Source organism: Mustelus asterias, chromosome 20, assembly GCF_964213995.1.
Source record: "Mustelus asterias chromosome 20, sMusAst1.hap1.1, whole genome shotgun sequence".
Lineage (NCBI taxonomy): Eukaryota > Metazoa > Chordata > Chondrichthyes > Carcharhiniformes > Triakidae > Mustelus > Mustelus asterias.
The window spans coordinates 64,580,329-64,598,321 of NC_135820.1; the positions used below are offsets into that span (position 1 = coordinate 64,580,329).

General features: G+C 44.5%; 1 protein-coding gene across 1 annotated transcript in view; it reads right to left on the minus strand.

Moving 5' to 3' along the window:
* Nucleotides 1–6,693: 6,693 nt before the first annotated feature.
* ntsr1 (neurotensin receptor 1 (high affinity)) overlaps nt 6,694–17,993 on the minus strand; it is a 120,101-nt gene continuing 108,801 nt past the window's right edge. Inside the window, exons 5-6 of the mRNA XM_078237023.1 lie at nt 17,318–17,408; nt 6,694–6,943 (exon numbers count right to left, since the gene is read on the minus strand). Of these exons, the coding sequence (XP_078093149.1) occupies nt 6,694–6,943; nt 17,318–17,408 (341 nt within the window). The remainder of the gene's footprint in view (nt 6,944–17,317; nt 17,409–17,993) is intronic.

The following is a 17,993-nucleotide window of genomic DNA, read 5'->3' on the forward strand; positions in this document are numbered from 1 at the left end:
GTGCTGTGCCATGCCACAATTAGTGGAATGTTAGGTATTAATCTTGGTTGTTCAATAAACCTTGTTAGTTCGCACTCTAAATTAGTGATTGCCAATTTTGCCAATAAGTTTATACCCCAATGAGTATTTTATTACTCTGGGGTTTACTATGGAGTTCAAATCTCAACAATATTTTGAGGCCTAATTGAAATAATTCTGTAATGCTCCTGCAGGGTCAAACCAACATGGAAAAGGGCGGAGTGCAGGAGAGACAAAAATGCCTCAGTTTCCTTGAGGGACCATGAGGCACAAAAATATTCCATCATGCCCCACTGGCAAACGGAGGCTGTCTCTGAGATAATCTCACCTTCCCCCTCCCGATTGTGGATACCCCAGCTCGATGGCTTGGCAGCCAATCTCGTGGACCTATCTACAGGAAGGCAGCATCCAGTCATGCGATTCTGCCCAGATTCGGACCTGGAACGAATGAAGAGTCAGCCTTTAAATGAGGCCCGGGAATTAAAAGCCATTTTGTCTTTAAAAAATAAACCTCTGAATGGGTGACTTTTGAACTGAAAACAAAATCCCTCAACCATAAACTGAGATCCAATTAAAATCGAAATTCAACTGGCCTATGAGGAATAATGGCCCTTCGGATCAAAAGCTTTAGAGAAAACCAGCCATGTGCTAATTCTGAGCAACAGGAACTCACAACAGAACAAAGTTATTTACATTACTGATATTTAAATATTTTCTTGGTGAAGCGGAATGGTAACAGATTTTCCTTCAAAAGGCCAAATAAAAATCAGACCCATTGATGACCATGGGCAGGATTTTCCTGCGCACGGTCCATGTCCCTCCCGCTACGATTCCCGTGGAGGGTGGGATGGGAAAATTCCGCCTCATGAGTTCTATTATAAAATTATATAAAGTTACATTATTCTCATTACAGGTAGATTTATGGGTAGATGAGAATTTTTCCACTTTAAATTACTTTATTGATTCCTGATAAATGTATAAATGTAATTTTTTTTTGTAAAGCAATTTTGTCCAGTCCTTATATTTTCAAATTGCTTTGGGTTGTAAGTCCAATAATGCAGCCATCGTGCACATGCTGGATTACCATGCACTGCCTCAGTTTTTCCAAGTAAGTGGCACCTTAGCAATTTGAGAAGAATAAAAGGATTGTCATTAGAGTTGTGTTGTGATTGTCTGTTTGGAACAGACCCACTATCAAAAACAGATTTCACAAAATGTGATGGATCTTTTGCAAAAAATGAGTGTTTGCATGAAAAAAAAATTCATTTTTTTTCCCAGTTAAACATGATGGCCCAGATTGGCGCTCCTGGATTGGGTGTACGGAGTGAAGAGAATGCTGCCTCTATAAACTCAACCTTCAAAAGTGGCTACCCAGGCATTGTGCTTTCATTCTGGGAAGAGTATGGGGCAGGGTGGGGGAGGGGGTGGAGTGTGGGCTTGAATAGTGGTTGGGACAGGTGACCTCAAAATAAGTGAGCAGGCTGCCAGGTGTGTGGAGGTCGGAAAGTGGAATGCCTGCCTCGGGACTCCGACATAAAATTAAAATTAAAACATTAAACATCTCTCCAGCCCTCACCCCTCCCCATACTCCAAATGCGCCATTCATACAAACCCATGTCACCTCATGCCCTGTACCTAATCCCATGGCACTTTATACCCCCAATGACCCTATACCACCCCATAATCCTTAAAAGCTCTTTTGCCAATTTAGTGCCAACACACGTCCCCCATTCATCACCCTTCACCCTTACACCTCGATCCAACTCACCCAACCAAAAACCAAAAACAGACCTTGAAACCCAGGCAGAGATGAGATAAAAAAAAGTTCATAAAATAAAGTTTTATTGTACACTTCACTATATTGAAAAAAAAAGCACTCAAAAACCCATTTTCCAAAAGCCCAGAAAAACCCACCTACTATATTTGCATTCCTTCACTAAATTAAAATTTATAATAACGAACATTTTATTCAGGTGCACAGCCCCTTATAACAAAAAGCATTGGAATTCATAGTCCCACATCAAAGAGAATGTAACAACGTGTAGCTGTCAATCAAATTGTGAACTGGAAGGTCCTCAGCTGTGATAACAGATCATGCAGCACTAACTCAGTCATGGAAAACCTTAGCATTGTGTCATTAGACAGAGTGAAATAGCAATCGATCATTTTTTTAACATTCCAGACCTTGAACAGGATTTTCCGGCCCTTCCTGCTGGTGGGATCTTCCAATCCCGCCAAAGGTGATCCTGGTGGTAGGTTTTCCGGCAGCAGGATGGGCGAGCCATGCAAAATGGTGTAGACATTGGCAGGACCAGAAGATCCCGCCAGTAGCAAATGCAAGTTGCCTCCACTGCCGGAAAACAGGCTGCGAGAGTGGCGGGGAAGGGGGGGGAGGGTGGGAAGTGTGGCGGGGGGGGGGGGGGGGGGGGGGGGGGGGGCGAGAAAGATGTCAAGGTTTAAAGGCTGGACATTAAAATGGCCTGACCTATGGCTGCTCCCTTTGACAGGTGCTTCTGATGTTTTTGACAGGTCTGTTGACAGTTCCAATGAGCTTGATGGTAATGTGTATATGCTCTTTTTTGGCACAGTCATGCCTACTTTTAAACATTGCAAAGGACACGTGACCTACACCGATTGCCATCATAACTCCCCCAAAAGTGTTCTGGAGAAGATCGACAGGGATACCGTACCTTTCCAAAGGAGTACCCTGAATATCCAAATAAATCCACAAAGCTCATACCTGCTCTGACCTGGTCTAATCTGCACACCTCGGGTTTCACATTCCTGTTCCACCAAAATCCCACTTCAGTGGGTGATTTAAATGATAAGGCTGTCTCTATAAACTGCACATGCGTGAAACACATTGAGTTTTTTGAGAAAGTGACCAAGGAGGTGGATGGGGGCAAGGCAGTGGACGTGGTATATATGGATTTTAGTAAGGCGTTTGATAAGGTTCACCATGGTAGGCTTCTGCAGAAAATGCAGATGTATGGGATTGGGGGTGATCTAGGAAATTGGATCAGGAATTGGCTAGCGGATAGGAAACAGAGGGTGGTGGTTGATAGTAAATATTCATCATGGAGTGCGGTTACAAGTGGTGTACCTCAGGGATCTGTTTTGGGGCCACTGCTGTTTGTAATATTTATTAATGATCTGGATGAGGGTATAGTTGGGTGGATTAGCAAATTTGCTGATGACACCAAAGTCGGTGGTGTGGTAGACAGTGAGGAAGGGTGTCGTAGTTTGCAGGAAGACTTAGACAGGTTGCAAAGTTGGGCCGAGAGGTGGCGGATGGAGTTTAATGCGGAGAAGTGTGAGGTAATTCACTTTGGTAGGAATAACAGATGTGTTGAGTATAGGGCTAACGGGAGGACTTTGAATAGTGTGGAGGAGCAGAGGGATCTAGGTGTATGTGTGCATAGATCCCTGAAAGTTGGGAATCAAGTAGATAAGGTTGTTAAGAAGGCATATGGTGTCTTGGCGTTTATTGGTAGGGGGATTGAATTTAGGAGTCGTAGCGTTATGTTGCAACTGTACACAACTCTGGTGCGGCCGCACTTGGAGTACTGTGTGCAGTTCTGGTCCCCACATTACAGGAAGGATGTGGAGGCTTTGGAGAGGGTGCAGAGGAGGTTTACCAGGATGTTGCCTGGTATGGAGGGGAGATCCTATGAGGAGAGGCTGAGGGATTTGGGATTGTTTTCGCTGGAAAGGCGGCGGCTAAGAGGGGATCTTATTGAAACATATAAGATGATTAGAGGTTTAGATAGGGTGGATAGTGATAGCCTTTTTCCTCTGATGGAGAAATCCAGCACGAGGGGGCATGGCTTTAAATTGAGGGGGGGTAGTTATAGAACCGATGTCAGGGGTAGGTTCTTTACCCAGAGGGTGGTGAGGGATTGGAATGCCCTGCCAGCATCAGTAGTAAATGCGCCTAGTTTGGGGGCGTTTAAGAGATCCGTAGATAGGTTCATGGACGAAAAGAAATTGGTTTAGGTTGGAGGGTCACAGTTTTTTTTTTAACTGGTCGGTGCAACATCGTGGGCCGAAGGGCCTGTTCTGCGCTGTAATGTTCTATGTTCTAAAATGTGCGGGGACGGGACATCCAATTTTCAGGCATGTTCATTATTTTTGTCACAATGGAGAGCATCTCCTTCATTTCGAAAATCTGGACCGATGTTTCCTACTCTGCATTATCCATTTCAACTTAAAGTTTAAAATGTACTTATTAATGTCACAAGCAGGCTTTCATTAACACTGCAATGAAGTTACTGTGAAAATCCCCTAGTCGCCACACTCCGGCGCCTGTTCACTGAGATTTTGGGTACACTGAGGGAAAATTTAGCATGGCCAATGCACCTAACCAGCACGTCTTTCAGACTGTGGGAGGAAACTGGAGCGCCCGGAGGAAACCCAAGCAGACATGGGGAGAATGTGCAGGCTCCGCATAGACAGTGACCTAAGCCAGGAATCGAACCCAAGTCCCTGGTACTACGAGGCAGCCATTCTAACCACTGTGCCATCATGCCGCCCTTCTATGATAGAGATTTATGAAGGTCCAAGTTCAATCTGAACTAATTATTGAGGAGGATAATAAAAGGGGCGTAACATAATCACCGTGCCACCATGTCGCCATACTGTGCAGGAGGAACGAATATAACTACTTTCAATAACAATTTTGATTGTTTTCAGTCTTGAGAAAATAAAATCAAACTGGAATAATGCTCAGTGTAATCTGTATCAAGTTATTTGGCTCTGACAGATGCTATCAAGTCTTCGCATTCACTTTTCTTCTTAAGACCTGCAGTTGTTCCTGGGATATATTTCATTGGATTCTCAACGTGAATCCTGAGTGTGGCCTCATCCCAGGAACACCTTTGTGTTTGTTTCAGCGTAAGAAAATCTTTCAGCCTGGCCAGTCTTGCGACTAAGGAAAGCAGACAGATTCGGCCCAGTCTTGTGTTTGCTTCCACTTTAATATTTTCAAACCCATTTGGAATTGTTTTTTTCAAATTGCCGTGGTTAGGTTTAAATAGCCTTGTGGATCGTGAGTAAAAGTTGTGCCTTTATGTGCCAGTTGGTCAGTTAAAAAATGTGGTGTGCATGAAAAGTCAGAATTATAAAAAGTTAATCTGTAATATCATTTAAATCAAAGGAGAAAATGTTGGAAAATCTCAGAAGGATTTGAAAATCTCAGAAAATCTCGCAGCATCTGTGAGGAGAGAAAAAAGCTGAAGTCTCGACTCCAGATGACCCTTTGTCAAAGCTTTGACGAAGGGTCATCTGGACTTAAAACGTCAGCTCTTTTCTCTCCTTGCTGATGTTGCCAGACTTGCTGAGATTTTCCAGCATTTTCTCTTTTGGTTTCAGATTCCAGCACTCCCAATAATTTGGCTTTTATCATTTAAGTCAATGCTGAACTACCACGATTAGACTTCCTGGCTAAGAAACTAAGAAATCCCATTTTTCTTTGGAGGTTATCAAAGGGAAATTTCAAAGACTCACGTGCGTTGAAAGCAAAGTAATATTTTCACACACTGCCACTTGTTATCTCCTGCTCAGACATCAAACGAGATCGCATTCACTTTGATCAAAAGAAAATTAATTTTCTTTTGGCTTTTTATGGATCCTAAATCATACATTAAAAATGAGTCAACCAATGGGTAATGATACTTGATTCGAGGACAAGAATGTATCTGAGCTCATGAGGAATTTACTGTGAAAGTGCAAATTGAAGCAAATCTAGGCACCGATACTGGGACTATTATTGTGTCACATTCTGAGCGTATCCTTCCTAATGGCATCGCAAAAGAAGTTACACAGAAGATGGTACAGGGGTAGAGTTTCCACTTTGGGATCTGGATCCAGTTCTGAGGAGATTTTTTTTTCCCCCCCTAAGTGTCTGCTGAAACTTATTTGCGTATCAAGAATATAAAATCTGCCATCGACCCAGCCGAATCGGGCCTTCAGCTACATTCCTTGATATTATTTTCGGAATGGCAATTTGGTGCCATTTGGTCGACGCTGCTTGGAATGAATTTATCACCAAAATAAGCGTTTTGACCCATCCACTGCCTGTAAGTGAGTCAATTTTAAATAACTCAAAATGAAAGCTTGTTCCCTTCATTTGCTAGTTTCATTCCTGCACTGTAGTCAGCTTCTGTGTAAATGAAATCGTTATGCATATACAGCAGCTTTTAAAATAGACCCACTAGTGCCTTTGCATCCAAATTAAAGGTGCAATTTTAGGTACCTTCTTGAACACCCGCAGATGAGCACAGGTAGTGAAAACTCCCAATTCCAGTTGGGGGCAAGGCTGATTTTTGTTGAATTGGGTTGGCTTTTTCTTTGTGATATTTTATGAACTAGCACAAAATATCACAGAATCTCAATTTGCACTGGATGTAATTTGCAATAGAAACCCCTTCCCTGGTTCACCTGCGCTGAAAGAAAAACAATGCAGCCTAATGAGATCTCCACTCTGCCACCTTCCAACTTGTACAAAGCTCCTCCATGTAATTATTTATTTTTAAAATTCCCAGTGAGTCACTAAACTCCCCGCTATTGTGATTGTCTCCAAAATTCAAGACAGTAATCACTAATCTTGTTTCTTCCCCGCTCCCCACCCCACCTCCCCACTTCTATTCCAACTCTTTGACACCCAATCGGAATCTACTAGTACATGGTTTCCCTGGTGGCATTACTGATATAGGTATGATTGCTGGAAATGCTGTTTGACTTTCTGCTAAGTGGAGGAGTCTTTGCCTTTTGTCGCCTGAGATGACACAAAGAGCTAAGCGTTGAGAGGAAGTCCTGCCTGAAGTTTGCAGAGACCAGGTTGTACAGGATCGGGTTGATAGTTGAGCTGACGTAGAAGAGGACATTGGTCACCATGTAGAAGTAATGATAGAAATCGTAGAGAAAACTGGAAGAAGTAATAAGAGCGATTAGGAATACAAAAGGCAGCAAAACTAATCACAAGCATAGATTAAGAAATAAAAAATAACACAACATGCTGGGAATATCCAGCAGAGCCATCAGCATTGATTGAGAATATACTGTCCAGCATTTTCATAGAATCACAGAATCCCTACAGTGCAGAAGGAGGCCATTTGGCCCATGGAACCTGCACCGACAACAATTCCACCCAGGCTCTATCCCTGCAACCCCACATTTTACTCTGCTGATCTCCCTGACACAAAGGGGCTATTTAGCACGGCTAATCCACCTAAACAGCACATCTTTGCACTCAGGGGGGAAACCGGAGCATCCGAAGGAAACCCACGCAGACACAGGGACAACGTGAAAACTCTACACTTCATAAAAGGCCGGAATTGAATCCGGGTCGCTGGCGCTGTGAGGCAGTAGTGCTAACCACTGTGCCACCGTGTCGCCCATTTTGTGGATGCAAGAATCACTCTTATTGAAGAGAGTTGCTCAAATATATAATAACATTTATTTATTAGTGGCACAAGTAGGCTTACATTAACACTGCAATGAAGTTACTATGAAAATCCCCAAGTCGCCACACTCCGGCGCCTGTTCGGGTACACTGAGGGCGAATTTAGCATGGCCAATGCACCTAACTCAGCATGTGGGAGGAAACTGGAGGAAACCCACGCGGACAAGGGGAGAATGTGTAGAGTCCACACACACAGTAACCCAAGCCAGGAATCGAACCCGGGTCCCTAGCGCTGTGATGCAGCAGTGCTAACCACAGTGCCACCGTGCCATTTTAAGTATGTTGGCTCTTTTCTCCAAGCTTAACTCCTGAGTAAAGCGACTAACCTCAGTTTAACTGTATGGAGTAGAAAATATCGGTGAAATTTCCTCATGGCCCTTAAGAGACTCAAAATATGGCAGGATTCCCATCTGTTATAAGTCAACCCAGAAAAATCACATATAGTGTCACATCAGAGCATTTGATGACCTCTGCTTACTATTGGAACCAAGATTCCTACATTTATTCAAATATCCAGCGGCTTCCTCATAGAATTTATTAATGTGTATTAACTAATTTGTGATACTTTATTATCTGTACTGTTTGTCTTTAAATTACCAGACTAACATCAGTACTGGGCAAGCTGAAATTTCCTACAAGGAAATATTCAGAAGGCCCAAGCCATTGGCCTGAATTTTCCATCTGTTGGATGCGCACACTTGGTGGGACTGGAAGCGGGAGCAAAACGCACCTCCGACCGGGGACGGCCCCTCAGAACATGATTTCACAATGGTTGGCCAATTCGTGGGCATCCGTCATGAAAAACACACTGGGAAAGGCTGATTGTTGCTGTGTAGGGCAGGAAGAGGGCGGGTGCTGAGGAAAGGGAGGGTGCGGGCTGGCACAGTGGCACAGTGGTTAGCACTGCTGCCTCACAGCACCAGGGACTCGGGTTCGAATCCAGCTTGGGTCACTGTCTGTGTGGAGTTTGCACATTCTCCCCGTGTTTGCGTGGGTTTCCTCCGGGTGCTGCGGTTTCCTCCCACAGCCCAAAGATGCGTGGGTTAGCTGGATTGGCCATGATAAATTGCCCCTTAGTGTCAGGGGGACTAACTAGGGTAAGTGCATGGGGTTAGGGCGTGGGTAAGATTGTGGTCAGTTCAGACTCGATGGGCCAAATGGCCTCCTTCTGCACTGTAGGATTCTATGATTTCTAATCTACTCCCTCAGGGGGACAGTGGCTGAGGAGTTGTCTCAGGGAGCTGCAGATCTGTCAAAAATCGGTAGCGACGGAAAAACTATGCAAAAAGTATTGAGGAGGCACATTCGCGCACAAACCCGGACACCTTTTAAAATTTTATTTCAGCCCAGACAGTTCATCCCGCCTTGGATCGAGGTTGAAGATAAAACATAAAAGGCCGCCTGGCCATTTGGCCCGCCCGTCAACGCTATAAGCTAAATTGCCCCTTAGTGTCAGGGCGTCTAGCAGGGTAAATTCATGGAGTTACAGGGATAGGGCTGGGTGGGGCTATTGTCGATGCACGCCCGAATGGCCTCCTTCTGCATTGTAGTTGATTCTATGATTCTCTGATTACCAGGATTATTTCCAACTCCGTAACATTGTCTGACTTTTCCCCTGTCATCTGCTGTTGAAACCTGTATCTGTTCCTCTGTTATCTTGACTATTTCAATGCACTCCTGGTCAGTGCCTCACAAGTAAACCTGATGTCATTCAGAACTATGCTTCCTGTGCTCCAATTTGCCTATTCACCCATGATCCCTGATGCCTGTTAGTTAAGCATTGCCTTGATTTTAAAATTCTCAACCTTGTTTTCAAATCCCGCCCACGGCCTTGCCCCTCACTTTCTCTGGAATTTTCTTCAGCCATATAACCCTCTGTGCTCCTCTAATTCTGACCTCTTGAGCGTCCCAATTGCAAGTCTTTCACCAATGGTGCCCTGAGCTGCCAAGGCCCTCTGAACTGGAATTCCCTCTGTAAATCTCTTCCTCTCTATTCCACCTTTAAGACACTCTTAAAACACACAGAGATGGCACAGTGGCAAAGGGACGGCATGGTGGTACAGCGGTTAGCACTGCTGCCTCACAGTGCCAGGGACCCGGGTTTGATTCCTGGCTTGGATCACTCTCTGTGTGGAGTTTGCACATTCTCCCCATGTCTGCGTGGGTTTCCTCCGGGTGCTCCAGTTTCCTCCCACGGTCCAAAGATGTGCTGGTTAGGTGGATTGGCCATGCTAAATTGCCCCTTAGTGTCAGGGGCACTAGCTAGGGTAAGTGCATGGGGTTATGGGGATAGGGCCTGGATGGGATTGTGGTCAGTGCAGACTCAATGGGCTGAATGGCCTCCTTCTGCACTGTAGGGGTCCATGATTCTATTAACCGAGCATTTTGGTTACCTGCTCTAAAATCTCCTTTTGTGGCTCAATGTCAACTTGCATTTGATAACACTCATGTGAAGCGTCTTGGCATGGTTTATTATGTTAAAGACACTATATAAGAACAAGCTGTGGATGTCTCACAAGAGGTTGATCAGAAAAAAAACAGGTGGTTGTTATAATATGAAATGTTAACAGCTGAGAGAGAAAGTTAATTGACACGTCGAAAATTATCTCGATAAATAGATATGTTAGGATTTCTGTACCAAAATGGTCAGGGGCGAGATCCACCTTTATTTCCTCTCTGTAAATATGGAACAAAATCTCAACATTTGCTGAGACATAAAAGTCTGGAAAATATTGAAGAGGACTGCAAAAGACATCAGGAAAACAGACATGTGTGGCATGGTAGCACAGTGGTTAGCACTGCTACTTCACAGCTCCAGGGACCTGGGTTCGATTCCTGGCTTGGGTCACTGTCTGTGTGGAGTTTGCACATTCTCCTCGTGTCTGCGTGGGTTTCCTCCGGGTGCTCCGGTTTCCTCCCACAGTCCAAAGATGTGCAGGTTAGGTTGATTGGCTGTGCTAAAATTGCCCCTCAGTGTCCTGAGATGAGTAGGTAAGAGGGAATAGCGGGTAAATATGTAGGGATATAAGGGTATGGCCTGGGTAGGCTTGTGGTCGGTGCAGACCCGATGGGCCAAATGGCCTCTTTCTGCACTGTAGGGTTTCCATGATTTCTATGATGTGGGTATTGAAATGGGCAGACTAGTGGCTGATGCAGCTTAGGACAAGACCAGAAATTTCTGCTTAACATCAACAGACTTTTGGCTGGTCCTGTCCCTGCAACAATTCCCACAGTGGGCTGGACTGGAAAATTAATGTCAATAAGTGTGTGGTACTACATTTTTGTGAGAATTAATTTTTTTATTTATTCATTTTGTGGATTGTGAGCGTCGCAAGGCCAACATTTATTGCCTGTCCTTAACAGCCCTCCACTTGAGAGGACAGTTAAGAACCCAACCACATTGCTGTGGCTTTGGAGTCACATGTAGCCCAAACCAGGTAAGGTCGCCAGATTTCCTTCCCTAAAGCAAATTAGTGAACCAGGTGGGGTTTTTCTGACAACCAACAATGGTTTCATGGTCACCATGATGCTTTTAATTCCAGATTTGTATTGAATTCAAATTTCATTATCTGCTGGGGTGGGATTTGATCTTGCTCTGAATCTCTGGAGAAGATCCCGATCTGAAATCTCACCAGCGTAAATCCCGTTTTTCGCCTTCCTGAGATTTAGTGGCCATTATGGGATATGTGTCTATGGCTAGCATGGCTGCTAAATCGTGGACGCTGAAAAGGAAGGCTGAATAGCAAGACCCAGGGGCTCAAATGCAAAATTCCCTGAAATATTGAGTGAAGTAATATAATCGGCACAAAGATCCAGAGGATTTGGGGAAAGTAGGGACACTGACTATAAAAGTAAAGGGAGAATGATGAATTTATATAAGGCACTCGGCTAGGCAATGGTACTGTGTTCAGTTCTGAGTGCTGCATTACAGAAAGACCATTAAAACCATAGAGCATTCAACATAGATTCAATGGGATGAAACAGAAAATGCTAGATAAAATCAGCAGGTCTGGCAGCATCTATGGAGAGAGAAACACTTTGGGGGCATTCTTGAGCCCACTCCCGTCATCCGTGCAAATGTCATAACAGGTGTGAACCTGATTTGCATTAATTTAAAGACATTTTCAGATTATTAACATGGACCCTCACCAGATATTGAGACCCTCTCCGCCCGTATATTCAACCCAGGTTCACCCAGACGTGAATCTGTCATGGGGATCCCGTGGGAGAGGGATATGGCTTTGCAATGCCCCGGCACTGATTGGCACTGCCAACCTGGCAGTGGCAACCTGTGCCAAGGGGCGGACACCAGTGGAAGCTTCATGGGGGAAGGGGGTTGGATTCATTTAGATATGGTTGTGGGCCAGAGCAGACAGAGGAACAGGGGATGCCGGTGATGGCCATTGAAGTTGGGGGGGGGGGGGGGGGGGCTGATGATCGGGCAGGGATGGTGGGGTCAGAGTTGAATGCTGGCTCCCATCAAGGGTGGGGCTGCCTCCGAGTTCTCCGTGGGGAAGTCTGCACAGGTTCTGATCAGGGTGCCCTTTAAAGATGGCGCCCGAATCTCAGTGCAGGTGGGCTTTACATGGGGGTGGTTAGACCCCGCCCCCATGCACGATGGCGTGAAAAATGCCTTCTTGATTTTTTTTGGCAAAGCGTCACAAGATCTGGAGAGAAAACCAATTGGTTTCTCGGTGGTTTTCTCGCCGGTATGAACACTTTGCCATTTTCTTGTGAGCTCGAACCCCCTCCTCCTCCAACAGCTTTGAGTCCAATATGACCCTTCTACAGAACAGGATGATGCCCAGAATGGGAAAATATAGTTGTATGGGTAGCAGCACTACTTGAATTGAAGCAGGTAAGACCAAGAATAGAAAACCTTAATAAAGTTTTTTAAGATGAAGGGTTTTGACAGCACGAATATTAAAATACTATTTTCTTTTCCGATTGGTGAGTTAGTTATGAATCATCAATTAAAAATGAGGGCTAACGAAGGAAAGAAACACCTCTCATCATCAACACCTCACGGAAGAGCAAAAATACATTGCTGAACATAAGTCACAACAATATGTTGTTTTTTGCTTAAAGGGAAAACATTGTCGCCCGCCTCAGGCACCATTTTCTGACTGCTCTTGGCATCAGTGGAATGTCCAATTCCCCCTTACACTGGGCAGTGCCAAAGTGCAAATGGAAAAAATTCCCATTATAATTCTTTCATTTCTGCGTTGCCATAACACATCTGCCTCCATTTACATTCCGAAAATTCTGACAGGCCGATAATGAGGCCAATAGAGCGGCATGGTGGCGCAGTGGTTAGCACTGCTGCTTCACAGCGCCAGGGACCCGGTTCAATTCTGGCCTCGGGTCACTGTCTGTGTGGAGTTTGCACATTCTCCCCGTATCTGCGTGGGTTTCCACCGGGTGCTCCGGTTTCCTCCCACACTCCAAAGATGTGAGGGTTAGGTTGACTGGCCGTGCTACATTGCCCCTTAGTGTCAGGGTAACTACATGGGGTTATGGGGATAGGGCCTGGGTGGGATTGTTGTCGGTGCAGGTTCGACGGGCCGAATGGCCTCTTTCTGCATTGTAGGGATTCTACGATTCTATTCTATCCTATGAAACAGCAGTGCATTTGGCTTATCCCGTTCTCCACCCACCCAGTTCCTCACTTAGGAACAGCAGAAATTTAAGGTCCAGCTTCATTTTTCGCATGTTAGTTCTGAGTGATTGAGGGGCGGGAAATGTAGCCTCCAAAATTGCAGAATAATTCTGCATGCCTGTGGATGAATGGTTTGACATTTAAATCTATTTTCATCTCAAACATTGGTATTTAAGGAAAAATAAGGTCAAAATATTTGTATGTTTTGATTCACATTAATCTGCAGGTTGGAAAATGTTAATCTCAGGCTGTAAATGGTTAGAAGTCATCAGAAAGATGGAGAAAATGATACATTAAGAGAAAGGCGAGGGAAACACAGACAGAAACTTTCACTGGAATTGAAAAATAAAAAAATCAACAAGAATGTTAATGGGAAAATGGGGAAAGAAAAATAAACACAATGCAACAACCACAAGAATTTAAAGTTCACCTGCATATTTCTTAACAGTAAAACAGATGTACTAGATTACATATACAAAAAAAATGCCATCAGAAAGATCTTATATATTCAAAAGAATGTGCAAATAATTAACACACCGAAAGAAAGTTAAAGTTCATTTATTTATTAGTCACAAGTAAGGCTTACATTAACACTGCAATGAAGTTACTGTGAAATTCCCCTAGTCGTCACACTCCAGCATCTGTTCGGGTCAATGCACCTAACCAGCACGTCTTTCAGACTGTGGGAGGAAACCGGAGCACCCGGAGAAAACTCACGCAGACACGGGGAGAATGTGCAAACTCCACACAGACAATAACTCAAGCCGGAATCGAACCCGAGTTCCTGGCGCTGTGAGGCAGCAGTGCTAACCACTGGCCCATCATGCTGCCCACACAAGGTAAAACAGTATCTTTGCACAATCTGATACCGGCTTCAGTACTCCATCCCATTATACAACAACCTAATGTCCTTCAGGGAAGGAAATCTGCCATCCTTACCTGGTCTGGCCTACATGTGACTCCAGAGCCACAGCAATGTGGTCGACTCTCAACTGCCTGCTGAAATGGCCGAGCAAATCATTCAATTCAAGGATAACTAGGAATGGGCAACAAATGCTGGCCCAGCCAGCGACGCCCACGTTCCATGAATGAATAAAAAATTAATAAAACCACATAGCCCATTCAAATTCCAGCATCTTTCGTCCCCCAGTTACAAAAGCTGAACATGATTAGTTATTTCCATGAGAAAAAATATTCATCATAACTGTCAGTGGAAGTAAAATGATGTGTCAATCTTGGCAGTCAACCATCACACAGAGATTCAGATAAGATTTTCCACCTGTTAAATAGTGAAAAATTAAGATTCCCAAGCTTATGCTCCAATAACTCACAGCTAGCAGGTTATCCAGAATATTAACAAGTGTGTCTAATTATGTGAATAAATATCGTATTGGAATTTCGACGGAATGTCACTGAGCCTTCTCAAAAGGGTTTACACAATTTAGGACTCAGATCAACATTAGAATAATTTCAGTTATGTCAAAGAGACAATTCTGGCAAGATACAACATACTTCACAAAAATCATTTCACTTGAGTACAGTCAAAGAGAGGACAGGGCCATTTGCTCAAAGGGAGCTCACCTCTTCAGCACCCTAACTTGCCCAGTCAGGCTTCAAATTGTATTTTGACCTCTTAAGGTATACAATAATAAGGGCTTTCACTATCATCTTTAATATAGTAAAGTGTTGCAAGGCAGTTCACAGAAGCATTATTGGATCTGGTAAGTGCTAAAGATTAGAATATATTTCCAGCTGGCAAATATTTTTTGGCAGGCACTGTGCAGATTTTTTGCTGCGTATCCTATTAACTAATAACCATCCATAAATGGCTTCATTTAGGCTTCCTTCCTTTTTGTCACACCTAAATCTCAAATAGGAAAGGACTGTATGGCACCCAGTTTCTGTGATGTGGCGATGCCGGCGTTGAACTAGGGTGGGCACAGTAAGAAGTCTCACAACACCAGATTAAAGTCCAACAGGTTTATTTGGGATCATGAGCTTTCAGAGCGCTGCTCCTTCATCAAGTGACTCACCAAACAAACCTATTGGTCTTTAACCTGGTGTTGTGAGACTTCTTACTGTACCCAGTTTCTGAAAGGAGCTGAATTATATTATTTCATAACATACAGCATTTTCTATAAATACTTAAAATGAATTAAAGTCAACGCACCAAGCAAGGAGTTCTAAGTTCTGGAAATCTGAAGTTTGCAAATCTACAAATGTTATAGATAGTAGACCAAGTTATTAAGTCAGTGGGGGCGATTTTGAGCCCACACTCTCTGTCTGTGGGATTGACGATGTGGAGATGCCGGTCTCTTTAACCTGTGTTTAATGTTCCCTCCACCCACATTGTCTGTACCTTTAAGACCTGGCTGGCTGTAGGATTCGCATTCTAATCAGTATTCTGCAACTTGATTTTGTCTGTTTGCACTGTTTGAGAGCACATTTCCACTCCATCTGATGAAGGAGCAGTGCTCCGAAAGCTTATGGTATTTGCTACCAAATAAACCTGTTGGACTTTAACCTGGTGTTGTGAGACTTCTTACTGTGGGAATGACAGCATGCTCAAACTCTGGAGAGGCTCAGAAAGGGCAATCCACGCCGGTGTGTTTCCAAGTTCCACCCTTCCAGCCCCCTCACTGACAGAGTAGAGTGAAAGATGCCGCGGGACCCTAGGAAACTCATTTTAATGCATTAGTGAGCAGTCTTGCCGGGACTTCCACCCTCACTGGATACTCTGCGGCGGCCAGCGTGACACCATGCTGGTGCCATTTACAACAGGTTCGCCTGGACGTGAGTCTGTCATGGGGAGGCTGTGGGGGGTGGGGGAGGGGGGGGGGCAGTGGGAGTCTCGTGGAAAGGAGGGGATGGGGGGATTCATTCATATTTGGGCCAGGAGCGTTTGGAGGAGCAGGGAATGCCGGCAATGGGCTTTGAGGGTGGGGTAGGGGTTGGGAGGGCGGTGGGGGTGGTTGTGAGTACCAGCTCCGACTGAGGGCAGGAAGAGGAGCTGGTGATCTAGGGAATAGGGTGGGGTGTGAAGAGACCGATGCTTGGGGATGGGAGGGGAAGGTGATGATGATGGGGGTGGAGGGGCTGATGATCAAGGGGAGGGTAAGGGGCTGATGATCGGGCTGGGGGGGGAGAGAAGTGCCGACTCCTTTCCTTTGGCAGACGGTCATAAGATCCGGAGAGAAACATGCCAGTTTTCTGGCTGGAAACAACACTCTGAATTGTTTGGTAAGATTCCTCCCCGGCCAACGTCTTTTACATTAATTGATTATGGTGAGAAGCAGTGCGATAGGGCTTTAGTTTCTGAGCACAGCCTGGTAACACAACACCGTTTTGTTGGCTATGTGTTGTGGTGGTATTATAGGCACAATATTTCCTGCATTCACGCATATGAAACTATTTTGGAACTAAACCATCTTGTTTTTCTTGAAAGTAAAGCCAGAACAACTGAAATGATATGTGTGCAGTGAGTGCTTTGGGGTAGTGAACCGGTCATTAGTCCAGTCGCATAGAATTGCAAAACACAGGAGGAGGCCACTTGGCCAAACATGCCTGCCTTGGCTCTTTACTATGCAGTCTGTTACTGACATGTTTCTAATTTAGAACATTGTGCTTTATGGATGAATATGAAGCTTGGGAAGTTGAACTCAATTTGCGTCAATAAACTCAACATAGAAACCACTGTAATTTTGTTCAGTCAGTTCCCTCATAAACTGAATAATGTCATTGAATCATAGAATCCCTACAGTGCAGAAAGAGGCCATTTGGCCCATCGAGTCTGCACTGACAATAATCCTCCCAGGCCCTGTCCTCGTAACCCCATGTATTTAACCTGCTAATCTCCCTGACACTAAGGGGCAATTTAGCGTGGACAACCAACTTAACCTGCACATCTTTGGAGTGTGGGAGGAAACTACAGCAGCCAGAGGAAACGCATGCAGACACACAGAGAACATGCGAACTCCACACAATCACCCAAGGCCGGAATTGAACCTGGATCCTTGGCGTTGTAAGGCAGCAGTGCTAACCTCTATGCCACCATGCCGTGCTGTGTAACTCATAGCCAAATACATATAAAATAACAAAAATAATCTTTTGTTTTCTTTCTTCAATATTAAAAAAGAATACCATCAAATTAGAACTCTAGTCAATCGCGAAGCACTCACTCTGTCCAGAGATGTTTAGGGACATAACAGAACATAAGTCGCCGAATGTGGTAAGGAAGCCAGCAGACAACAAAGGCAATGACCACAGCTCCTGCAAAAAAAGAAGACACAAACCTTTAACTCTCATCCTAAATGTTATCTTACTGTGCTTTACTGACTTATTGACTACGTGTCCAGATCATCAACAACCTATCCTGGCCCTTCCATGCCGACGCTATGGTTAAGAAAGCCCACCAACGCTTTTACTTCCTCAGGAGGCTAAGTAAGTTCGGCATGTCTGCTATGACTCTCACCAATTTTTAAGGATGCACCATAGAAAATGTCCTTTCCGGATGTATCACAGCTTGGTATGGCTCCTGGTCTGACCAAGACTGCAAGAAATTACAACGGTTGTGAACATAACCCAGTCCACCATGCAACCAGCCTCACATCCATTGACTCTATTTACACTTTCCACTGCCTCGGGAAAGCAGCCAGCATAATCAAGGACCCCACTCACCCCGGACATCCTCTTTTCCATCTTTTTCCGTCGGGAAAAAGATACAAAAGTCTGAGATCATATACCAGCCAACTCAAGAACAGCTTCTTCCCTGCTGCCATCAGACTTTCGAATGGACCTACCTTATATTAAGTTGCTCTTTCTCTACACCCTAGCTATGACTGTAACACTATATTC